This window comes from Lytechinus pictus, chromosome 1 (assembly GCF_037042905.1).
Source record: "Lytechinus pictus isolate F3 Inbred chromosome 1, Lp3.0, whole genome shotgun sequence".
In the NCBI taxonomy this organism is placed as follows: domain Eukaryota; kingdom Metazoa; phylum Echinodermata; class Echinoidea; order Temnopleuroida; family Toxopneustidae; genus Lytechinus; species Lytechinus pictus.
This window is the reverse complement of record NC_087245.1, coordinates 35,768,524-35,792,782: the sequence shown is the minus strand read 5'-3', so window position 1 is coordinate 35,792,782 and position 24,259 is coordinate 35,768,524. Positions and strand designations below refer to the sequence as shown.

The window sequence follows — 24,259 nt, the reverse complement described above, 5'->3', positions numbered from 1 at the left end:
TGTCAAGCATTTTTTAAACCAGAGATAAATTCATGGTGTAAGTCAATCACCCACTATAGCGTGTATTTTGTTTTCTTTCAAAAGATTTCTGCTCGAACTTCGTGCTCGCATTGTCGATCAAGTACACACAAGTAGTATCTAGTCTTATCTAGTCTAGTCTTACATACAGCTAACATAAAGTTAAACCGTTCGTCTTAAGGATTACCCCCCCCCCTGCGTACAGATATGGGACTTGAACCAATAGAGCCCAAATGTTTCACGATTGAAGGAAAGAAGAAAAAAAAAAAAAAAAAGAGAGTTCAAATGTATATATCTTTAAAATATAATGTCAAAAGGTATCACAAATTAAAATGTTTGTATTGAAAAGGTCATTTTTAGCTCGCTCGCGGCTTTTTAATATTTTGTCTTTTACACAATGTCTGTCCCATAACAAATTTAGACTTTTACGCCACTGACCCCCTCCTCTCCCTAAACACAAAAAGATCTCGTCACAGTTTGGGTTTGTCATCCGACCAACCATGAACATCGATCGACATCCATGCCCATCAATATCATAAGGCATTCTACGTACACTATTATATTCAAACTTAAAAAACACCTGGTATAAAATCACTTCGCTAGCATCAATTGGACGGAAAATTCAGGATGCAATCTGCGCTATACTTATAGAAATTTGATTAAAGACTTTCCTTAATTCATGATACGGGCTACTATGACTTGACAAGTTTATCAATGTGATTTTGCGTGAAAAATAAACCAAACAAGAATTCAATACCAGAATTTACCCTGCTATTGTGGTAATGTAATCGTTCAAGCACAGGGAGTTTTTTGCAAGGAGACGTACACAGGGTTTAAAAAAATCCCACAGAAAATGTATTGAGAATGCCCATCAAATCACAGAGAATAGCTGGGAAGTCTTTGTCGAAAATCTATATGATTGTAATTGGTGAACCGGAACATGAGTTTCGTCCTGAGTTTCGGAGCTGAAAAATAATTGCAAATATATGTCGTTTGTCCATCAGAGTCCAGGACGAAATTGCTGCTTCGTTCATTCCCAAATTTTCGACAAAGCCTTCTTGGTTGTTCTTTGTCATAAAGGTAATTAGACAAACATTTGTTTGTTCTATTCTTGAATTCTCCGTATGCGTCGGAGTGAAAACCCCCTCTGTCGCCCTAATCGAGTACAACATTGACTTCACCCGGGTGGAGAGTGGCCAAAGTAGATTATTACCTGAGATAACGATGAACTATTGCAATTAACCAGTTCACTCTTCCAACAGACTTTGCCATGTATTTGAACCCTGTATAGGCAACAAGGAGACCGCTGTATGATACAAAATAATAACAAAAATTAGGTGAATTTAGTGATACACGCATACGACCCCATTTTAATTCAGGGGCAAAATACAAATTAATCAATCAATCAAGCAATCAACAAATGAATAAATGAATAAATAAATGAATACATAAATAAATAAAAAAATGATATCAATCGATCAATAAAAACAATTTAAACAAAAATAAATATATAAAAAAATAAATCAATGAGTAAATCAATCAATCAATCAATAAAATAATGAATAAATAAATAAATACATAAGTAAATAAGTGAATAAATAAATAATTATATAAATATATAAATAAATAAAATGACAAAAAATCACAAAACAACTGCCTAAAACTTCATTAATACTTTCATTAATGTATTGATATAACAGATAAATAATGTATCACTCATTAAGAGTACAAACGAATATTTGTTGAGTCCATTCCCCAGAACTTTATCAATTATATTCCATTGTAAAAAGGCTAATTCTTATAATAATAATAGTTACAATTATATAGCGCTCATTACACTTTGTTTCTAAGCGCTTTACATTGCAATTATTCTTTGTTAATTCTTTGTTAGTATATCATAACATCACTACCAAATTGTAAGTCATTCATGTATCCACATTTTATTGCATTATTTGGTGGACAGAAATAACCTACAATTGCAGTTTCAATGAATGAGAAAGAAATATTTTATTTTCCAGTTATGGGAAGGGGGTAATGGTGTTACCCCCCCCCCCCAAAAAAAAAAAAAAATAATAATAATAATAAAAAATAATAAAAAAATCTGTAAAGATAAAACGAAAAAAGTACACCCGTCAGTAGTAGTACTAGTAGTAGAAGTAGAAGTAGTAGTAGTAGTAGTAGAAGTAGTAGTGGTAGTAGTGGTAGTAGTGGTAGTAAAAGTATAGTAGTAGTAGTAGTAGTAGTAGTAGTAGTAGTAGTAGTAGTAGTAGTAGTAGTAAAAGTAGTAGCAGTAGTAGCAGTAGTAGTAGTAGTAATAGTAGTAGTAGTAGTAGTAGTAGTAGTAGTAGTAGTAGCAGTAGTAGTATTTAGTAGCAGCATCAGCAGCAGTAGTAGTCGTAGTAGTAGAAGTGGTAGTAGTAGTACATGTAGTAGTAGTAGTAGTAGTAGTAGTAGTAGTAGTAGTAGTAGTAGTAGTAGTAGTAGTAGTAGTAGTAGTAGAAGTAGTAGTAGTAGTGGCAGTAGTAGTAGTGGCAGTAGTAGTAGTAGTAGTAGTAGTAGTAGTAGTAGTAGTAGTAGTAGTAGTAGTAGTAGTAGTAGATTAAGTAACAGTAGTAAGGTAGAATAAATAGCTACTGTTGTAGTACTTGTATAAATGCAATAATTCAGTTTTTTATGTTATTGGTTTAATGGGAAATATAAATTATTGATTCAAATTGATTCAACTTACCCAAGGAAAAAGAATGTATCTAAGGCGACGTAAGCACTGTATATAACTTGACTTGTAAACCATTTAGCGGGACCGGTGTACACCCACAATATATCAGCTGAAACGATAACATGATAGCAATTCAGGTCAAATTATGTCGTTTATTAGAAAAAATATAAGGTCCTTTTTTTTATCAATAGAATCATTGGATTTAGATACTCCCTAAAACCTATTCAATGTGAATGTTGTAAAACGTAACAAAGATAATTCTAGCAAGATCGGCGAATGCATGCAAAAGACTTGAAAAATACATTTCCATTGAATACAACATTTTGATAGATGTTGATATAAAATCAACAACAGAACAGCCATAGTGGCAGAGTAAAATACTAACCAATTAATGCTTAAATTGCCTATTGATATAATTACTGGGTATTTTTCCTTCTCATTTCATACAGTTACGATAGTCAATTTAGTCATACAGTTAGTTGCATATGATGAGCTTAGAGTCCCACAGGGGGACCCCATTCTCTCCCCTGATCTTAGTGAACAAAAGAGAAAAGAGGAAGACAGAAGATAGAATATAGTCTAAAAAGAAACACAACGGCCCGAATTCACAAAGTTGGTTTTAAAAACCATCGGTTGAACCTATGGTTTATGCAAATTTCCTTTATAAATTACGCCTATTTACCGCGTGTATTAAAAAAATGTCCAATGCTGATGCGCGCTTTTGTCACATGGGTTCAACCGATGGTTTTAAAACCGTATAACTCTGTATTATCATTCAAAAGGCCATTTTGTTCCCCTGCCCCTTCTCACAAAATACTAGGATCATCCCCTGGAAAATATCAGAGAACAAAAATTAACATTTTTTTTCTAAGTGTATTTGACAGAATGGGAATATCTGAACTGGAATTAAGACAAAATGGTTATTTGATATATATTTAAGCCAAGGACGAAATTTGATTGTTTTCTCATTTATTTCCCCTTAATATATATTACAAGCACTTGGAGAGTAGAATTTGCCGTGATATTATGTTATGTGGCAAAGTGCTTTGAGCATGTTCAATGAAACAGTCCCCGACTTCGCAAACAAAATGGGCATCCATTCTAAACGAACCGGTTAATAATTGGAATATATATTGTATATGATTTCCTTTGAATGCTGTCTTTTAATACAACTCCGCTACTTTCAATATAAACTTTTCAATCGGATAATTGGGGTGAACAAACATCTTTACGATATGGGCTTATCTGAATCTAATTTCTGTACATTTTGTTCTTCCTCTGTTGAAAGTATTTCGCATCTGTTTTGGGACTGCCCTGTAACTCAACAATTTATTCAGAACTTCCATACTTTTTTTGAACAATGACGTGTATTTGAATAAGAATGTATTTTTGTTTGGTTGCCCTGACGCTCAATACTCTACTGTAAACCGTTATATTCTTCACGCTAAATATTTTATTTTTTCGACACGTTGTAAGGGTGATCGGTTGTGTTTTAGCTCTTTTAAGAATGTATTGAAACGCTATTGTGAAATTGAAAAGGTTCTCAGTCAAAAACATCATAATTTTGTTTTATTATTAGATAATAGTAGCATGTACAGTTGTTGTAAACATGTTCGCTTCATGATTTTTCTGTAAATTGAATTGCTTTCGTGGTTGATTTTTAATAAAAATCTTTCTGATAAAAGGAAAAAACAAGTTCAATGAAACAGCGGTATGTAATGCTTTGGCTTGATAAATCCAATCATACAACAAGGCAAAAGCGATTTTGTGTCTCGCCCACTTATGAAGATAACCAGAAATATTGTGATTTGCGAGGGCACGCAACAGAATTGTATCGAAACTTCATTGTGAAATGACTGGGATGGAATAACCTTTGACCTTACCATGTGACCTCCGACTTCAACATAACATGCAGGTCGCCTAAGTACATCTACCATCCAAGTTTTGTTGAAAAGTGACTGACGGTTGCGGAGTTAGGTGTCATAAGAGAGTCTTGCATGTAAACTTTAACGTTGACCTGAAAATGACCTTTGACCTTACCATGTGACCTCCGACTGCAACATAACATGCAGGTCCCCCAAGTCCATCTACCATTCAAGTTTGGTTGAAAAGTGACTTACGGTTGCGGAGTTAGGTGTCATAAGAGAGTCTTGCATGTAAACTTTAACGTTGACCTGAAAATGACATTTTACCTTATCATGTGACCTCCGACTTTAGTATAACATGCAGGTCCCCCAAGTTCATCTACCATCCAAGTTTGGTTGAAAATTGACTTACGGTTGCGGAGTTAGGTGTCATAAGAGAGTCTTGCATGTAGACTTTAACGTTGACCTGAAAATGACCTTTGACCTTACCATGTGACCTCCGACTGCAACATAATATGCAGGTCTCCCAAGTCCATCTACCATCCAAGTTTGGTTGAAAAGTGATTTACGGTTGTGGAGTTAGGTGTCATAAGAGAGTCTTGCATGTAAACTTTAACGTTGACCTGAAAATGACCTTTGGCCTTACCATGTGACCTCCGACTGCGGCATAAGATGCAGGTCCCCCAAGTCCATCTACCATCCAAGTTTGGTTGAAAAGCGACTTACGGTTGTGGAGTTAGGTGTCATAAGAGAGACTTGCGTGTAAACTTTAACGTTGACCTGAAAATGACCTTTGACCTTACCATGTGACCTCCGACTGCAACATAACATGCAAGTCCCCCCAGTCCATCTACCATCCAAGTTTGGTTGAAAAGTGACTTACTGTTGCGGAGTTAGGTGTCATAAGAGAGACTTGCATGTAGACTTTAACGTTGACCTGAAAATGACATTTGACCTTACCATGTGACCTCCGACTGCAACATAACATGCAGGTCCCCCCAAGTCCATCTACCATCCAAGTTTGGTTGAAAAGCGACTTACGGTTGTGGAGTTATGTGTCATTAGGTTTGTGAGGGACGGACGACGGACGACATTTGGATCCCTAAGTCTCGCCTTTACCTCTGGTGGGCGAGACAAAAAGGAAACATGGACTTTAAAAGAAGTGGCGGCTACTTGAAAATCCTCTTCTGAAGGGAAAACATACCGTACTTCTTACAGCTAAACAAACAAATTAAAGGTCAAAAGACACTGGATATTCCAAGAAGTAGCCGTTAAAAATAACAAGCAACAGAGTTCTGTCGGTGATAACCCCCTTGTGACGTGGAGTAAGTGATGATTCCCGTCAAGGTTATTTTCTTACCAAGTGCTTGCGATTTTTGTTGGAAACTGAATGAATGTCCCATTATTATCCAGAACATACTAATAACTCTCATTCCGTGAAGACACACAATGTCATCTTTCGCTGATATCGTTGAAGTGATTTGATTTATAGAACGACTCAGAGAGAAACATAGAAAACACCGCCGCCACGTTGACAGATCTGGAGTAAAACAAAATATTGTTTTTATTCTTCTTCAATGAACTGATCGGGCAATGAAAACACAGCAATAACTTTGAAACAAGGAAACAAATATTTTGACAAAATATAAGCAAATCTATTCTGAAATACCTTTCAAGAACCCATTTAATATTTAGTTTCTTAGGAGCATTTTTGCTGTGTTGTACACAATCTGAAAATAAATCACAAATGAGTTTGTGACGATTATTTTTTTCTTTACTTTTTGTGTTTTGTTATGTTTTTTATATGCTCAATGCATTTTAATGAACTCAAATAAATCAACAAATAAAATGATTATATATATGTCTACAAAACATATTAACAAAACAGAGTTTCATTTAAACACAACTACCGCCACCTAATACAGCTGGGGTAATAATATCCAAGTCCTTTGGAAGCGCGTATAGGGACATTATTCATAATTGTGATATGCGCTATACAAAAACTGTTTATTATTATTATTATTATTATTAATTGTCAATGGTTTATATATTTTTAGGAGTGAAACGAGAGTCAGAAAACCATTACCTTTAGAATCATCTATTTCAGTCTTTCTTAGACTATGTTCATTGCTATTGCAAGAAGACTGCCGTTGAAGTATGGGTATACTTTCTTCATCCGATATGTTGGTATAGTGATGGCGATAACTCTCATAAGCCGTTGCGCCCAGACAGAGTGCACAAAGCAGTGACAGAAACACTCTACCAGTAAAGGAGAAAACGGATTTCATATTGGTTTATATGGTTAATAAATAACATCTACAACAGAAGATCAAAAAGACCAGAAGTCCGTTTTATAAAGACTTACAATTATTGTAACTGTCATTATTGTGGCTTCCAAATTAAATCTTGATTGTGATTGGATGTTGAGCCCTGTTACCATGGTAGTTGCCATGATGGCAAAGTTACTATACTTGTAACATTTTTTTTGTGTGAAACGGACTCCAGAGTTCTGGTTCGAGTTAAAATAACAAATGCACGCAGCCAATCAACTTGAATTATTTCAGTAGCTCTTAACTGTTAAGGAAAACTTTTTATAAACCATTGACATTATTAGTGTTACGGAATGTGCAACGATAAAATGAAATGAGAGGAATTATGGTCAAAGGTGGATCAAATTATCATAATACTTCTGCACCTTGACGGGATAATGAAAGGGAACAAGAGCGTTGGAGCAATTATAAACAAAATTACAAAATTGATGAATTTGAATCCGCGTTAAAGACGAAATCATTTTGATGAGTATTACACACCCTTTCAACCCCATAACAATTATTTTGTTTCTATAAGAGGTTAAGACTATAATAATAATAATAATAATAATAATAGCGGCATATTTACCCAGGGTAGCCACTTCAGTTCCGAAAACTGTTCTCCCAGTGGGCCCTGCTATTATTACCCCGGCTTTAGCACGGCTACCTTTATCGGGCGCTCGAGCATTCGAGGAATTTCTTCCTACCGGGTACCCATTCACCAAACCTGGGTCGAGTGCAGCACAATGTGGATACATTTTTTGCTGAAGGAAATTACGCCATGGCTGGGATTCGACCCCATGACCCTCTGTTTCAAAGGGACATTATTATAATATTCAAGACTATCATTATTAAGGACGAGTATATATGCATATTAAAAAAGAAGTAAATTACCGAGAAACTGGACTCGCTTTTAAAGTAGCAAGGGGTTAAAAACTATGCAATTCCACAGCCATGATGAAGGTAAAAGTAGTATAACAGGATTTAAAAAAAAACATAATTGCAAACTATCAATACATACATGGTGCATATGAACCCAGAATCGCTTAATGGATTTAGTCTATCACTGCAGTGGATCATCAGATTCTTAGTACCGTTAAATAATAAAATATCTGCAATGACAAAAAAGTGGCATAAAGAGGTCAATTTAGAAATGTTCGTACTTGAAAGCGATACAGCAATGATATAGATTTATATGAACTAACAGGAAAGGGATCATTACCAATGCTATATTAGTTTGATGGTGATACTGGTGGTGGTGGTGGTGGTGATAATGATGACGATGATGGTGGTGGTGGTGGTGGTGATGATGATGGTGGTGGTGGTGGTAATGGTGGTGATGGTGGTGGTGGTGATGGTGGTGGTGATGATGGTGGTGGTTGATGGTGGTGGTTGATGGTGATGATGATGGTGATGATGATGGTGGTGGTGGTGGTGATAATGATGATGAAGACGATGATGGTGGTGGTGGTGGTGGTGATGATGATGATGATGGTGGTGGTAATGGTGGTGATGGTGGTGGTGGTGATGATGGTGGTGGTTGATGGTGGTGGTTGATGGTGATGATGATGGTGATGATGATGGTGGTGGTGGTGGTGGTGATGATGATGATGATGATGATGATGATGGTGGTGGTGATGGTGGTGGTGATGATGATGATGATGATGACGATGATGGCGGTGGTGGTGGTGATGATGATGATGGTGGTGGTGGTGATGATGATGATGATGATGATGATGATGATGATGATGGTGGTGGTGGTGGTGATGATGATGGTAGTGGTGGTGGTGATGGTAGTGGTAATGGTGGTGGTGGTGATGATGGTGGTGGTGGTTGATGGTGATGATTGTGGTGGTGGTTGATGGAGACGATGATGGTGGTGGTTGATGGTGACGATGACGATGACGATGGTGGTGGTGGTGGTGATGATGATGATGACGATGATAGTCAATGATGATGATGGTGGTGGTGGTTGATTGTGATGATGATGGTGGTGGTGGTTGATTGTGATGATGATGGTGGTGGTGGTGATGATGTATTATTTCATTTGCATTGTTACTTGATTTTAACGAAACTAAATTAAAATCAAATCAAAATCAAACCAAAAATTTACCAAACACATTCTCTGTACGGAGGTAAAAATCACAATATTCAAGAGGTTTAGCCATGACAACTGTGAAATCTACTGCTGTTGCTATTAGTCGTATTACAACTACCACCACTACGACTCTACCGTAAACTACGAGCTAACGATAAGTACAAACAAATCTATATAAAAATAAATATTTCTAATCATACAAAGGCCTGTTCATGAACAATATTTTATACTCACCAATGAATTTTATGGCATCATTGATATCCTTTCCTGAACATTCTTCAGGAACGCAGACACCAAGTGACAATGAACCACTCACCTAAAAAATGCAGAGGTGTGCTTATTAGCGATTGGGAGAAAAGTATAATAACTCAGAGCCCAAGTTATATGGGCGTGGTCAATGGCGTGCTTTGAAACCTTGTCAGGTGAGCAGGTATTTTCTTAAAACAAAAAAAATGGAAGAAGAAGAGATCAAAGGTCAGCCTGACATTGCTGGAAGGACTTTCCCGCCAAAACATTTGTGACATTTAAAAACAAAAGGTTCCTCTAAATTATGTCAGGGGCATTCCCCGCCCCTTAGTTAGTCCGCTGTGCAAACCCTTCACTCGAGTTAATGGTCTGAATGTGCTGCCTACTCATGCCTTGTGTACTGAAGGCCCCCTCGCTCAGCAAGTTTTCTGCGTGCTAGTCTTTGCGTGGAGACACACTTGCTGATCAAAGTTTCAATCAGGGTCTGTGCCTGCAGACTTCCCCTTAGTGGGCGTGGCTGATACCCCCTCCCCCCTTATACATAATAACAAAATACATTATAAAGTTTTACCAGAGAGTAAGGGCATGGCAGTTCACACCCCCCCCCCCCGATTACCCCTTGATTCAACGACTGTATTACCCTCCTGCTAAATGCCTCTGCGTGTATTGGTAACTTGAGGAGACAGTAGTGAAGATCTGTAGCGTCCATACACTGCCTGAAATCTCCTAACCAGGCGACATTACCCTGTAAGATCCCCGAGGATGGCTTGCCTGTTGCATCTATGACTGAAACGAAAAGCAAATAAACTTGATAAAGAACGTTGTAGCTTATATTGCGACCATTCATTAAATATTCTCAAGGGGTTTAAAAGTTGATTGGGGGGGGATGACCATGCACAAATACACAATTCCCACCACCCCCCCCCCCCCACCTCCGTTGTTCGGCAGGCCTTGTTTTCAACACCCTGTCTGTTTTTTTTCTTTTAAACCTGTACACACCTATAATCAATAAAATGTCCAAGGATTCACACATTTTCAGGAATTGTTTTTCTTTTACCCTTTATATATATACTGCAATCGAAATATCGAAAACACTGAATCAAATAATTTAAAAAGAAAAGAAGTGTTTCAAATTTACCGGGTTTCAACATTATCATTCTTAATCACAATTTGAAATAATGCTATTCGAGAATAACACTAATTCGTGTGGTGCCATACTGGTATTGACATGGACTGTCAAACATGAATCTGAATTTCCTATGATGGTATTAGTCACACGGACAAGAATTCAACTTACTTGTATTCCGCTTCTCTCCTCCTTCTGTGAAGATCTGCTCAATCTCAGTGAAACATTTTGATTTATACGATTCCTCACCAACCCTGAGAGATGATAGAATGTTCTCTTCAACCCAGTCATTCCAAAATGTCATCATCTTCAAGCCTGGTAAGTCACTACTCTCAAGCCCAGCTTGGACAGGAGAGAAACCACATACGCCCGATAGGAAGAATAATATACCTGGGTAGATAACAAACACACAAAAAAAATATCATGCGGGATACCTATCTATTATCATTCTTCATGGTCAAGAGTGCCTGTCTCTCATCTTTCAAAATATGGGTCAAGGGTTCGAATCCCAACCACGGCGTATTTTCCCTTCACCAAGATCTTCAGCCCCATTATGCTACACTCAACTCGTGGTAAAGCCGGGGAAATAATAGATGTGCTTTGTACTGTTGTCATTGTTGTATCCTCTAGAAAAGGTCAAAGGAGAATGAAACCCTTGAAACCAGCTGAATCCATATCAAAGAGAAAAATCAAAGAAACATATTGTTGAAAGTTTGAGGAAGATTGAATGAATAATAAGAAAGTTATGAGCATTTGAATATTGAGATCACTAATGCCATGTAGATCCTCCAATTGGCAATGCGACCATTAATTGAAATATAATCTTGATTACTCTGCATTAAACTTGAATCATTTAAACAAAAACCATTTTATATTGTGGTTTGGTATGGGCCTCCCGATTCTTTAACGAGTTGTTTTGTAGAGTATCTAGAATCGAAATCAAACGATGAATATAATTCATGGTGACCAAAATTGTGACGTTACGAAAAGAGAGCCATCCAGTGATTCCAGTCATACAAAGAAACTAATGAATCTCTTAAACGAGTATGGATTACGGCAATTCGTTTCTAAGCCAACGAGAATAACATCTGAAACTAGTGCTATTACTGATTTATTTGTCATCAAGATTTTTTTTTCAATTTTGCGATGTAGTACCAATCAGTCTTAGCGACCACTACATGTACCGCAGTTGGTAATTGTAAAGCACCAAGCTCAAACCATATGTATAGAATCTCGAACCTGAAAAACATTAATTTATTCAATGATTTATATGCTGAATCTTGGTGTGAAACACTAAGTACGAATGATGTTTCAAATTCTTTCAGTAAATGGTACACTGCTTTTAGGAAAGTTCTCGATAAACATGCTCCCTAAAAAAGCGTAGACGCGTTGGGAAGTAAGTTGCTCTCCTTCATGTCCTTGGATGAATGGTGAAAATTGAAATGCTCATGCCAGAAAGGGACAAAAATAATAAAGCAATAGCTCGATTAACTAAACTACGGAGTGATTGGAATACGTATAAAGCATCTCGAAACCATGTAACAACTATTATTCGCAAATTATAAGAGAGACTATGTTACTGAAACTCTATTGAAAAATAAAGGTAAACCTTAAGAAATTTGGAAACTCTTACGAACTCTGATGGCAGAGTCGAATCAGTCAAATGTGATAAATTGCATTCAATGCGGGAACACTGAATTTGTAAACGATAACAATATTGCAAATGTTATGAATAATTCATTTGGTGACGTATCTAAAAACCTCAAACTAAAGCTAATTCGCTCGCAAAAGACAATGCCATTTAGTATCTAGATAACAGAGACTTGTCTTTTCTTTCTTGCAAATCACTGAGCGTGACATCGTTAAGTCTTTTGCCACCATTCCTAAACACAAAGCCAATAATCCAATTTGATTCTACTTTGGCTTATACTTTATTTTGGAATTGACCTACTCCTCTGACAGAGTATCCGGTTCATCATTTTTTTATATCTCTAGCACAATACAATTGGAATTGTATTTTGTATCTATATGTTAACAGGAAATGAATGAAAAACAGTTTGCTGATTCGATTATTTATCTTTTATCCGGCATAAATGTTGAATATATATAAATAAATGAATGAATAAATAAACATTATACAGTGCGTCCCACAAAAAACGAAACCGAGATTTATCGATGATTTACCATAACTTAATCACAGATACAATAGACAAATGACCTACCATTATAAAGCTTAGAATCTCCTCTTTCATCTGATATTACTTAGATTATTTCCTCATTCACGCATGAGTGAGCGAAAACAATTTGAAGAGGGGATACCAAAAAGTCATTTGGCGGGCTGTATCTCGGTTTCAAAAGGAAAACCACATTTTTAAAAAGTCCAATATCTGCTCTTTAATTTGATACTTCAATTACAAAAAATGAAAGTTCTGGTTATTTGAAATAAGGCTTGAATTCCAATAATTTCATAAAATGAAGAGGTTCTACAGGCTAGTGTTCAAACTCACTTGACACTCCGTTTTGTTGACGATCAGCCATGCATTAAGTCTGTTGTTAACCATGCGATAGCTTCTCTGGGAAACCGGTGACAACACGTTTATGTAATGAAATTATGGAAATACAAGCATTGATTCGAGAGAACATAACTTTTTTACTTCTTGACCATTTTTTTTGTGATTAAGGTATCAAATAAAAGAGCAGATATTGATCTTTTTAGGCATGTGATTTTCTTTTTGAAATGAGTTTTTTGTATCCTTTCTTCAAATTGTTTTTGCTCACTCATGCGTGAATGAGGAATAATCTTAGTAATATCAGATGAAAGAGGAGATTCTACGTTTTACATTGGTAGGTCATTTGCCTATTTTATTTGTGATTAAGTTATGATAAATCATCGCTTAATCTCGGTTTCGTTTTTTCTGGGACGCACTGTATAGAAGAAACAGTAGAAGTTTGTTTTAAAAACAAGTGCAACGCTTCCTGCAGTCTCGCCTGCGTTACGCGATTCAAATTATGTAGCGACAGAGCCCAACTTTGAAAACAACAAAGAAAAGAAAACAAAGCAATTCATATGATAATAAAATAATAGGATCATTGACCCCAAATGACTTTTGACCTTGATCAAGTGATCTACATGTAAGATTCATGAAAGACGATCAGTGATACTTGATTACTCTTATGTCCACATTTTACGAACTATATCCATTTTCTTTCAAAGTTTTGATGGCATTTCCCTAAATATCCCAAACATGTAGGCCTAAAGAAGTCTTGCCATCGACTTGTAGAGATGGCGAGATAATTTCAAGTCGGCATAATAACATAACCATGATAACGTTTATGATCATGTTAACATGGCGATCGAGACGCGTTATTTCGCCAAGTCGATTTATGAAAAGATGTGTCACCATACTCCATAACAAGACAAAAGTCAAAATGCGTCAAAAAACTTAGTTAGGCACTTCGGAGGGGCAAAAACTCGTTTCCCCCGATTATAATTTATGGGGAACAAGTGCCCCCACTGCCCATCCCCCCGCGCTTCCGGCGCTTTTGTAGGCCTACATTAAAAAAAACGGCCATGATAACACCACAGCTAGTCTTCTGTGTTGAAGTGGGATGTGTTCGTTGATTCTTTCTCAAGGACTTCGCAAGGGTAACTCATTGAATTTCTTCGTAAAAAGTAGGCATTTAGGAAATCACAAAGCCTTTTGGCCTTCACAGTGTTGTGTAATCTCCAAGGTAACTTTCCAATGATCATCTTCTTTTCATGGAAATAATCTCATTATTTACAATGTTTTGCTCATAACAGCCTATTTCATATTATCTAGCTTTATTTGACCTCCGACAACCCCCCTTCCCTTTCCATTCTCTTCGTCGCAATTCCTCCTTTTATATTCAGCAAACGCTTTGTCAAAGCGACCGCCCCCATGTCCGCCCCCCCCCCCCCTCTGGCTTTCTCTTCAGTCTCACGATCCCGCCCCACCCTAGCCTATAATCTAGGCGGAGGCTGCAGTCTTTGCTGTTAAGCTGAACGCAAGCGATACGTCTGATCTGGCAAAGACTACGCATTTGTGGCTGCGTACGTGAAGTCTTTGCCAGATCAGATCGCTTGCGTTCAGCAATAACTGCAGTGCAGCTGCAGCCTCCGCCTAGATTATAGGCTAGCCCCACCTTCGATCTCTTCTTTGAAAAAAACCAAAAACAAGCAGAGCATAAACGTGAACAGTGAAATCCCACTGCACATTTTAAATCCATTGTTATAGTATGCCATGGTTGCATGCATGACCAGGGGCGGATCCAGGATTTTTTGAAGGGGGGGGCACATTTTTCCGAAGAAAAATTTGACAAGCAAAAAAAGGGGAGTTCCAACCAAAAATTAAGAGGATTTCGTCCACGAAAAAAATTGACAAGCAGAAAGAAAGGGTTTCAACCCAAAATTAAGAGGATTTCATCCACGAAACAATTTGACAAGCAAAAAAAGTATTTTCTTTTGAAGGGGGGGCACACTTCTGTTTTAACGGCATTTTTACATTACAAATTTTTATTATGCCTCACAATAAGGGGGGGGGGCACGGGCTGGCTGTGTCCCCCCCCCCCCTCCCCCTTGGATCCGCCAGTGTGCATGACCCATGGCATGACCCACTGGGTGAACCGTATTACTGCAGTCCTTATCATACCATGGAGCCAGGGGCGGATCCAGCTTTCGCCAATCTTTCTCGATTGTCCGCTATAATCTGATTTTTTTTTTTGGTTTTCAGGGGGTGGTCCGAACTAATTTGTAGAGACTGAAGTTTTAAGTATTTGTTAGTTTTTATTGTTATAAACAAGATAAGGTATCTCATGTGGTCTTAATATATATTGCGAGCGCGAAGCTCGAGCTCAAATTCTTTGATAATTTATGTCCTTAGACCTGAAGATTCTGAGCAGTTTTTATAATCATGAACAAGATAAGTATCCGACTAAACAATGCGAGTGCGAAGCGCGAGCCAAAATGTTAATATAGTAACGGGAAAAGGGACTCAATTAGGACTGATTTTAGTGATTAATGAAGAGGATACAAGTATCACCAATTAAATATCGAGAGTGCGAAGCGCGAGCTCAAAATTTTTGATATTCCGACCTGAAAACTGGACAGTCTAAGTGCGTTTTTATTTAAATAAAGAACAAGCTGTGTGTCTCAATTAAACGCGAGCGCGAAGCACGAGCTTAAATTTTTGATATACTGACATGATAAAGGGGCATTTTGAGATATTTGGGTAAGAATTTTCAAAGAGGATAGGTATCTCACAAATCAAACAATGCGAGCGCGCAGCGCGAGCTGAAAATTTTGATATATATTAACAATTTGTGTAAATTAAACAAAATAATGAAAGCTTGATGTGCGAGCTAAAATATTGTGTGCAAATTGATTTCAGAACTGGATATATTAAGTGCAATTTAATCCTCTTGAGTGAGATTCATTACACATGCAATGCGAGAGCGAAGCACCAGCGAAATTTTTAATATAAAGTCTATTTTCAAATTCTTCCCCTCAACTTTTTCTTGTTTTCTTTCGGGGTCAGGCCGGTCGTTACGAGGCTGTAAATTACACATCATGGGTATAATTCTCCTTTCTTACTTTTCTTTCTGTTTTTCATCGTTTCTATCAAGTTAAAGAGTACACTTTTTTTCTGCAGGTTGCCAAAAAATTAAATAGGGGGGCCGGACCGGCTCGGCCCCCTCTGCCCCCTGACGAGTCACAACACATGCAAGGGACGTATCTCTGCCCCCCCCCCCCCCTGACGAGTAAAAACTGATCCCTGACGAGCTAAGTGGGCCCCTCCTTGAACTTGAAGACCTTTTTTTTTTTGCTTTTCAATTTTATTGTGGTGCGATATGTCCTTTATTTGTGGTTGAAGACCTTTTTTTTTTTTTTTTGCTTATCAATTTTTTTTCTGGTGCGAAATTTCCTTTACTTGCGGTTGAAGACCTTTTTTGGGGGGCGGACGAATTTGCCCCCCCCCCCTTTGAAAAATCCTAAGTACGCCACTGCCTAAAAGGACATTCTATAAAGTTTTCCGATCACGAAAAGATGGGTATTTTCCGCAAGCTGAATATTTTTAATATTTCGATCTAAAACCTTTGCACGTTTTGAAATAAAGATCAAGTTGTGTATCAATGAACAATTAATGCGAGCGCAAAGAGTGAGCCGAATTTTTTTTTACTGACTCGGATAGAAACCGTTTTTAAATTTGCCACATCTCTTCTCATTTTCATCACTTTTCTTCTTGTCTACTGGTCGCTATTTCATTCATATGTCGTGGGCTATAAGGAGAGCCATACGTTTGAAGACTTAGGAGCCTTGGTGACATGAAGTAAGCCCTACAATTGCAAACAATATAAAAATAAGACAGTGGCGTACAGTGGCATATGGGGGCACCAGCAAAAATTTCGAATTACATGTACTTAGTTGGCGCGCGAAGTGCGCTCAATAGCCAAGTAACTGACCAAATTGAGACATTTTAAGGACTGTGCCATTAAAAGGATATGTTTATCTCACTGATCAAATAACAGCGCGAAGCGCGAACTGAATTTTGTTTGAACTTATGATCTAAAAAACGGACATTATATATGTAAGCATTTTTTTTTATCATGATACGAACCTGCCTCACTAAACGAACAATGCGAGCGCGAAGCGCGAGTTGAAATTTTTGTATAAATATATTGACCCCAAACAGGGACATTTTAAGGACTATTTTTTTTTAGGAATTCATAAAGAGCATACATATCTCACCAATCCACTAACGTGAATGTAAGCAAGGACTTGAAATATTTTATATTCAGACCTTAAAAGGGGGCAATCACTTTAAGTAGTCAATAAAAGATGCATATGTCACTACATAAACTAATAAAAGCTCGAAGTGCGAGGAAATATATTTGGTGTATAATTGACTTAAAAACGAGATGTTTTAGAACCATTTGATCCCCTTGGACATGATTATTTATCTCAATAAACAGACAGAGCAAGCACCAGGACTGATGAACGTCCTAAGCAAATTATGGTTAATAAAAATAAAGAAAATATTTCTTACAGTACGTATAATATACATAGGCCTATCATAATTTAACATGCATGATATAATCTGATATATACAATAATATAACCTACAATCATTAATTCTCCCCCACTACGTTTCTCATTAATGTCTTCCCCCCCCCCCCTTTGCCTGCCGATGGAGGGGGGGGGGCTTAATTACGCCACTGTAGTAAAAGCATAACATACTAGTATTCTGCGCTCATTACCCCCCCCCCCCCCCCCCCTCCGGTCAATTATATACCCCGGGATATAAACCTCTACGTGCAGTCCTGTAATATATGTAATTGCCACTCAAACTTTGACGTTACATGTATGTCTCGATATCAATTTACACAGTATACACACTGTGATTATGCAGATCAAGGTGGCCTATATAGGTCTTCATGCCTGCATGATCTTTTATATGAATTTCTCTGTTTTGAAGTAAAATCAGATCATACTCACCGAGAAAAGTCTTCGATTGAGGAACAAATATAGGCGAAATGGCCATGTCGTGGTGATTTGTTCGCCGTGCTCTCAGCTCAGAACGATGTAGGTCTATTCCTCCGCTCAACGCTATTTTACTCCCAGTGTACTACTGCCATTGACAGTAACCAGACAATATCGGTTGATTTTTACATTATTCCTTTTAAACTATTCTTGTGGAGACAATGAATGATTCGCCCGATCCACAACAAAGGCTGTGCATTGGCTCATTTGGCTGTATATATACAGCGAACAGACTCGCCCCTCGATTCCCCGCAGTGGAAGAGTGAACCCACTCGTTTGCCTAGCTGTTCCGTAAATTGTTATAGGGTTATTATTACCGCTTCTTGGTGCAGTGGTCCGGAGAGGCAGATTCCGTTGACGAGTGGATACCATGCGCGACCATGGAGCCATGTGTTGACTCTTGGGGCAAAAAGTACATCCTTTATAAAACATTAAGTCTCAATTTGTTATACCCTCGCAAATTTGACCCTACACACGTAGCCTTCCTAGCGAAAATAGATGCCCTTTCTTCATTATTTTAGTGTTTTTGACACCCGTTACTACGAATAGATAATATAATTTATTATGAAATAAGAGTATGTGAAAAGTCCCAAATACACACACAACAAGTGCGCTTATCTCCATCACCTCGAAGAAGCACTTTTCTGGAAGAAGAAGCTGTATTATCTTGTAATTGAATGGGCGTGTTTGTCCGAATTCAGATCAGTTACATTGTTTCGGTGAAACAGTTCTATGCACAGTGGCGTAACAGGTGGGGGCAGTCTGCCCCGGTCGGGAAAACGGAGAAAAGAGAAAGAAAGAAAGTTAGACAGAAAGAAGGAAAAAAAGAAAGAAAGAAGGGAGGATCGAAGGAAGGAAGGAAGGAAAGAAAGAAAGAAAGAAAGAAAGAAAGAAAGAAAGAAAGAAAGAAAGAAAGAAAGAAAGAAAGAAAGAAAGAAAGAAAGAAAGAAAGAAAGAAAGAAAGAAAGAAAGAAAGAAAGAAAGAAGGAAGGAAGAAAAAGAGGAAATGGGGAAAAAAAGAAAAGGGAAATTAGGGATATCGAAAAAGGGAAAAGAAGGGAAAAAATACATAAGGTATATAACGGAACGAAAAAGGGGAAAAGGAAGCAAAGAAGAATATGTGAGAAAGAAAAATCCGAAATATTTTTAGTCTTTATTTATTCATTTATTCATCATAATGGTTAGTCGCGTGCATTTGAGTGTCCGAAAGTCCTCACACACAGCTTCAACACAGGGAACAGTGGTTTTCATGAACGTAATATTGCAGAAATCCGGGTATATCTTTATAACTATTAATAATCTCACACCAGATTGATAATAGAGTGAAAATTGTGTCCAATTCCATTAATTTGATGTAAATATTATTACAATTAATTCACTATTAACGTCTCGCTGTTCATTTGAAAGTGTCCATGTTCACAACTTTTGTTATGGCAAACGGTCTAAAACCACCCATATTTTCGAGACGCTGGCACCTTTGTTTTCCCCCTGGAATATCCTTGAGGGTCAGAAAGGTCGAGATTGATTGTCATCTCAATGCTAAATAGATTACCTACAGTTTGATGTTTAATACTTTATGACTGGTATAATGGTTACATCTCATTTTCTCCCAAACTTTGAGATCGAGCAGGCAGAACATGGCATATTTCTGTCTACAACGTCACGTGACTAACGTATAATAGTTTCTATTCCTAGACCCTTTTCATTTGAAACAATTAATAAAGTCAAAATAAACTTAATTAACGCATTTATATGTTGAAAGTAACACTGTTCTTGTACTATAAAGCTTTGCTTACTGATATCTATAGTATAGCTACAGTTTGAGGAGCAAATATTGAGTCCGGAATTGATTTTGATTTGCAAAAGGGTCTGCGTAAATATACTATATACGAGCAGGCTAGCATCGTCTGCTACGTACACCAAATGAGCGAACATGACCGAAACTAACCATTATGTTATAAATTAGTAAGAAATTTGAATAAAATTAGATCGAAATGGCACTTATGAAACAGGACTTTATGAGTATGACAGAAAAGGGAAATAAAAGAGGCAAATAGAACGGGAAATGAAAGCAGAATAGAATTAGCTAAACTTGCATGGTGTACCTGAATTGGAAATTGAAGAAAAAATAATAAAGAACAAGGCCGGGATTAATAATAGAAAACGGGAAAAATATATAGTTTAAAATGTTATAGGCTTGCCAGATTTTATGAAATAACGGTTCAATAATTAATCAGGACAGAAATAAGCCTACGAACTTTGAAAGATACCGCCCAGCTAACTCTCCCCGGAGCAAGCATTAGCTAAGTGCTATAGCATGCCCCTTTGTTACATAATTAGAATTTCATTTTCATGAGGAAAAAATAAATAAAAAATCTCGCTCGCTTCACTCGCTTGCCATGTTGTGGCCCTTCGAATTTTTTGGTTTATTACGCAACTGCGTTGACGTAATGTGTTGTGTAAATCATTTATACCCGTGATTTGATTAAAAATAGCGGACAGCTTTGAGGTTAAAGTAAGTGGCTGAATCTCGAGAGGTTCCGGGGCTCCGCCCTAAGACCCCACCCCCATAGCACTGACGTAGGCCTACATTGTGGAAGGGCTTGCATGCATGTACAGAAGGCATATCCCTAAATGTTCTACGACCAAGAACAAAACAAGAATAGGAGACAAAAAGAACAGGAAGTGAAAAGGTGTAGGATGTTAATTTCTATCATTTGTATTATAGATTCCAATGGAAAAGTGGATTTTTTTCTTGCTGTGACCCTTTGTGTTTTGTTTTTGTTTTGTTTTTAGCTCATCACGTTTCCGCATATGTAGCTCGTGGCGTAACAGGCGGGGGGGGGGGCAGGGGGGGCAAGCTGCCCCCCCCCCCTGGCGGAGCTCACCGGGAAAATAAAAAAAAACGGGAAAAAGAAAAAAAAAGGGGGAAGAAAGGGAAAGGGAAAGGAAAGAAAAAAGGGGAAAGGGAAAGGAAAAGGGAAAAGAAAACTAAGAAAAAACATAAAAAAGGGAAAACGGAAAGATAACGGGAAAAGGAAGGAAAAAGAGCAAGTGACAAAGAACAATTCGCCCCGATATACAAATACATTAGCATGATTAGTAAGACAGTGAAATAAATTAAAGATGACAAAAAGGCAAACAAAAGCGGGAAATAAAGGCAGAATGGAATTAGCCAAAATCTAAATTGGAAAATAAAGAATAGGGACAAGATAACGTACACTACCGGGCTGCCGAGGATTGAGATAACGAGCGGGAAGAAAAATGGATGGTATATAGCATAATGTCGTATGAAAGTCTATATATCATAAACTTGCTAAATCTCCAAAGGCTCTGTCCAAGAGTCAAGACCCCGTGCAGTGGGGGCTCTTCATCTGTAACCTCCAATGGGTTCTATAACGGGCCCCTATATGGACCTTTCCTGCATTAAGCTTTACGTTGAAGCACTGGCGTACCGGGGGGTGGTTCCACAGCCAAGGGGAAATAAAAGAAAATAAAGGAGGCAGCGAAATGAGATGAATGAAAAAAAATATATGACATGATATTTGCTATAATGATGTAAAAATCTATCACATAATTAGAATTTCATTTTAACAGGCCATTTTTTTCTGGCTCGCTTCGCTCGCTGGCGACTTTTTACAAATTTTCCCACATTTGCTATGGTGTGCCCCTCACAATATTTGGATGATTACGATACACAACTGCATTGAATTTATGTGTTGTGTTAAAGCTATATAAATATACACGCAATTTGATTAAAATAAGTGGCCATCTGTAAGGTTTAAAATGGCTTTGATATCAAGAGGTTCCGGGGCTCTGCCCTGGACCCTACCCATAAAACACTGTTATATGGATGAGTTTGGACCATGGCCCCCAAAAGTTCTACAACCAAACAAACAAAATGAGGAAAGAAAGGAAAGTGTATTATATTTTTCTGAATATCACGTTAAAATCTATCTTCATGTTAGATTCTCATGAAAAGGTGATTTTTTATCTCGCTCGCTTCGCTCGCTCGGGACCTATATCAAGCTACTTCTTGCCAAAAGCGCCATACTCGGCCCCCTCAAGCATATAGAGCTTCGCCCTGATGCTCACAATCATAAGTTCATAACAAAAATCCTGTTCACCGTGGCGTACAAAAAAAAGAGAGAAAAAAGGAAAGAGAGGAGGGTGAATATATGATATCATCTTTTTAACATTATGTCAAAATCTATCACAAAATTGGATTTTTTGCAATAAAGATGTCAAATTTTTTTTGCTCGCTCGCTTCGCTCGCTCGCTTATATATATATACATTTTCCCGATACGCCATATCGCCCCCTCAAAATTTTTGCCTTATGACGCCATTGCCTGTTCAATGATATGACCGGGAAATTTTTGGCTCTTGCCCCCCCTGGCCACCGACCCCTGTTACGCCGCTGGTAGCTCGATCGCGCTAACGCTCGCGTACGATCATGACATATATCCTGTTCCCATCATGATATGACCGGGAATGTTTTGGCTTGTTAATAGATTACAAGAAAGCATTGGATAGGATCCGGGGGGGGGGGGGGCACCATGGGGTCTCGAAAAGCACCCCAAACAAGTATTTTTCATATTCTGAAAATGCACCCCTTGACAAGTAATTGGCGTGTGAAATCCTATCCTAACACGTATTGGAAACAAATAAACGATACTCTTGGCAAGTATTTCCTGAATTGAACCCCTAAACAAGTACAGCGATATTTGAATTGTTGTGTCACGGACGTCGCACAGTCTTCAGTTTTACCTTTACCTACATCATTGGGTTTAGTACGGCCCCACCTCCCACACCTCGTGCAAAACACGTAGTGTTGACTTTTGGGGCAAAAAGTACATCCTTTATAAAATACATAAAAAAAATTTAATACCCTCGAAAATTTGACCCTAAACACTAGCTTTCCTAGCGAAATAGATACCCTTTTTTCATTATTTTAGTGTTTTTGACACCATTATTACGTTACGTATGTAACATGCCCTATCTTGAAAAAGACATCCTTTTTACTTGTTTTTGGGTCGCGCAAGGTATTCACAATGTAAGTTAAAGCAGTTAGAATTTCATTCCACGATTGTAAATTGGATAAGAGCAATACTTTGCAAAAGACAACAGAGAGTGAAAATAAAGTTATGTCTGACTGGATAGATGTACATGGGGGCAAAACTGGCCTATTGCTGTTTGTAATCATGATAAGAATTATGATAAGAAATTCAATTTATTAGGCGCAATATCCATCTCGTTACAGATGCTCAAGGCGCACAATAATAGTGAAGTGGGGGGGGGGGCAAACAAAATAATAGCAAATCAAAAATCATTGACTAGTTTTTAATTCGTCATGCGGACGAATTAGGTGGTCTAGGAGTTATATACAGAGGTAAGTTTTTAGCTTCGACACACTTGCTATCTCGGATCCCTCATGGGAGGGAATTCCAGAGCGATCGAGGTCCCCGCATAGATGAATGCCCTTCCCACCCCCCACCCCACTTTGTTTTACGGGAACCGTGTAAGAAGATCGATGTAACTGGAGCGCAGGCGTGTGCATGGCCATGAGAGCAGTGTTGTACTGTTGAGCAGAGCCATGACCTGAATGATATACCAGCAACAGGATATCCGACCTATGTTACCTCCTTCTTATCGTTAAAGGACAATTCCACCCTAACAAAGAGTTGATTTGAATAAAAAGAGAAAAATACAACAAGCATAACACTGACAATTTCATCATAATCGGATGTAAAATAAGAATGACATTTTATGTTTCGCTTAATTTCACAAAATAGTTATAATTATGGACATCCTTGTCTTTATGCAAATGAGGGGGCTCAGTCACTCACTATTTCTTTTGTATTTTATCATAATTATAGAAATATGAAATATTCAAATTTTCTCATTGTCCTTTGAAATAATTAAAGTTTCAATCCTCCCTGAACACGTGAAATTACAATTGTTTATAATTTTATGGTTCAGTCAAGTAGGCCCTTATTGTCAAATCTGTAAAAAATTGTGTATTTCAAACAAAGAAATAGTGAGTGAGGGACGTCATCGACCCTCTTACTTGCATTTTACTGAGTTGTGCATATATTTTACTGTTTTGTGAAAAATAAGCGAAACTTTAAAATGGCATAACTTTCTTATTTTACATGCAATTTTGATGAAATTTTCAGCGTTAAGCTTGTTGGATCTTTCTCTATTGATTCAATTCAACATTTTTCTGGGGTGGACTTGACCTGCGATACAACTACGATCTGCTCAAAAGGAAATCGCTCTCATTTCTCTGATTGTTTAGTCCCATTCAAATGATATGCAAATA

The 24,259-nt window shown here is 37.6% G+C and overlaps 1 protein-coding gene across 1 annotated transcript in view; it reads right to left on the bottom strand.

Moving 5' to 3' along the window:
* LOC129261856 (nose resistant to fluoxetine protein 6-like) overlaps window positions 1-18,619 on the bottom strand; it is a 30,159-nt gene extending 11,540 nt beyond the window's left edge. Inside the window, exons 1-9 of the mRNA XM_064101468.1 lie at window positions 17,892-18,619; window positions 10,550-10,768; window positions 9,893-10,038; window positions 9,241-9,322; window positions 7,930-8,020; window positions 6,686-6,858; window positions 5,960-6,139; window positions 2,747-2,843; window positions 1,232-1,324 (exon numbers count right to left, since the gene is read on the bottom strand). Coding sequence (XP_063957538.1) covers window positions 1,232-1,324; window positions 2,747-2,843; window positions 5,960-6,139; window positions 6,686-6,858; window positions 7,930-8,020; window positions 9,241-9,322; window positions 9,893-10,038; window positions 10,550-10,768; window positions 17,892-17,937 — 1,127 coding nt within the window. The 5' untranslated portion in view covers window positions 17,938-18,619. The remainder of the gene's footprint in view (window positions 1-1,231; window positions 1,325-2,746; window positions 2,844-5,959; window positions 6,140-6,685; window positions 6,859-7,929; window positions 8,021-9,240; window positions 9,323-9,892; window positions 10,039-10,549; window positions 10,769-17,891) is intronic.
* Between the last annotated feature and the right edge of the window lie 5,640 nt (window positions 18,620-24,259).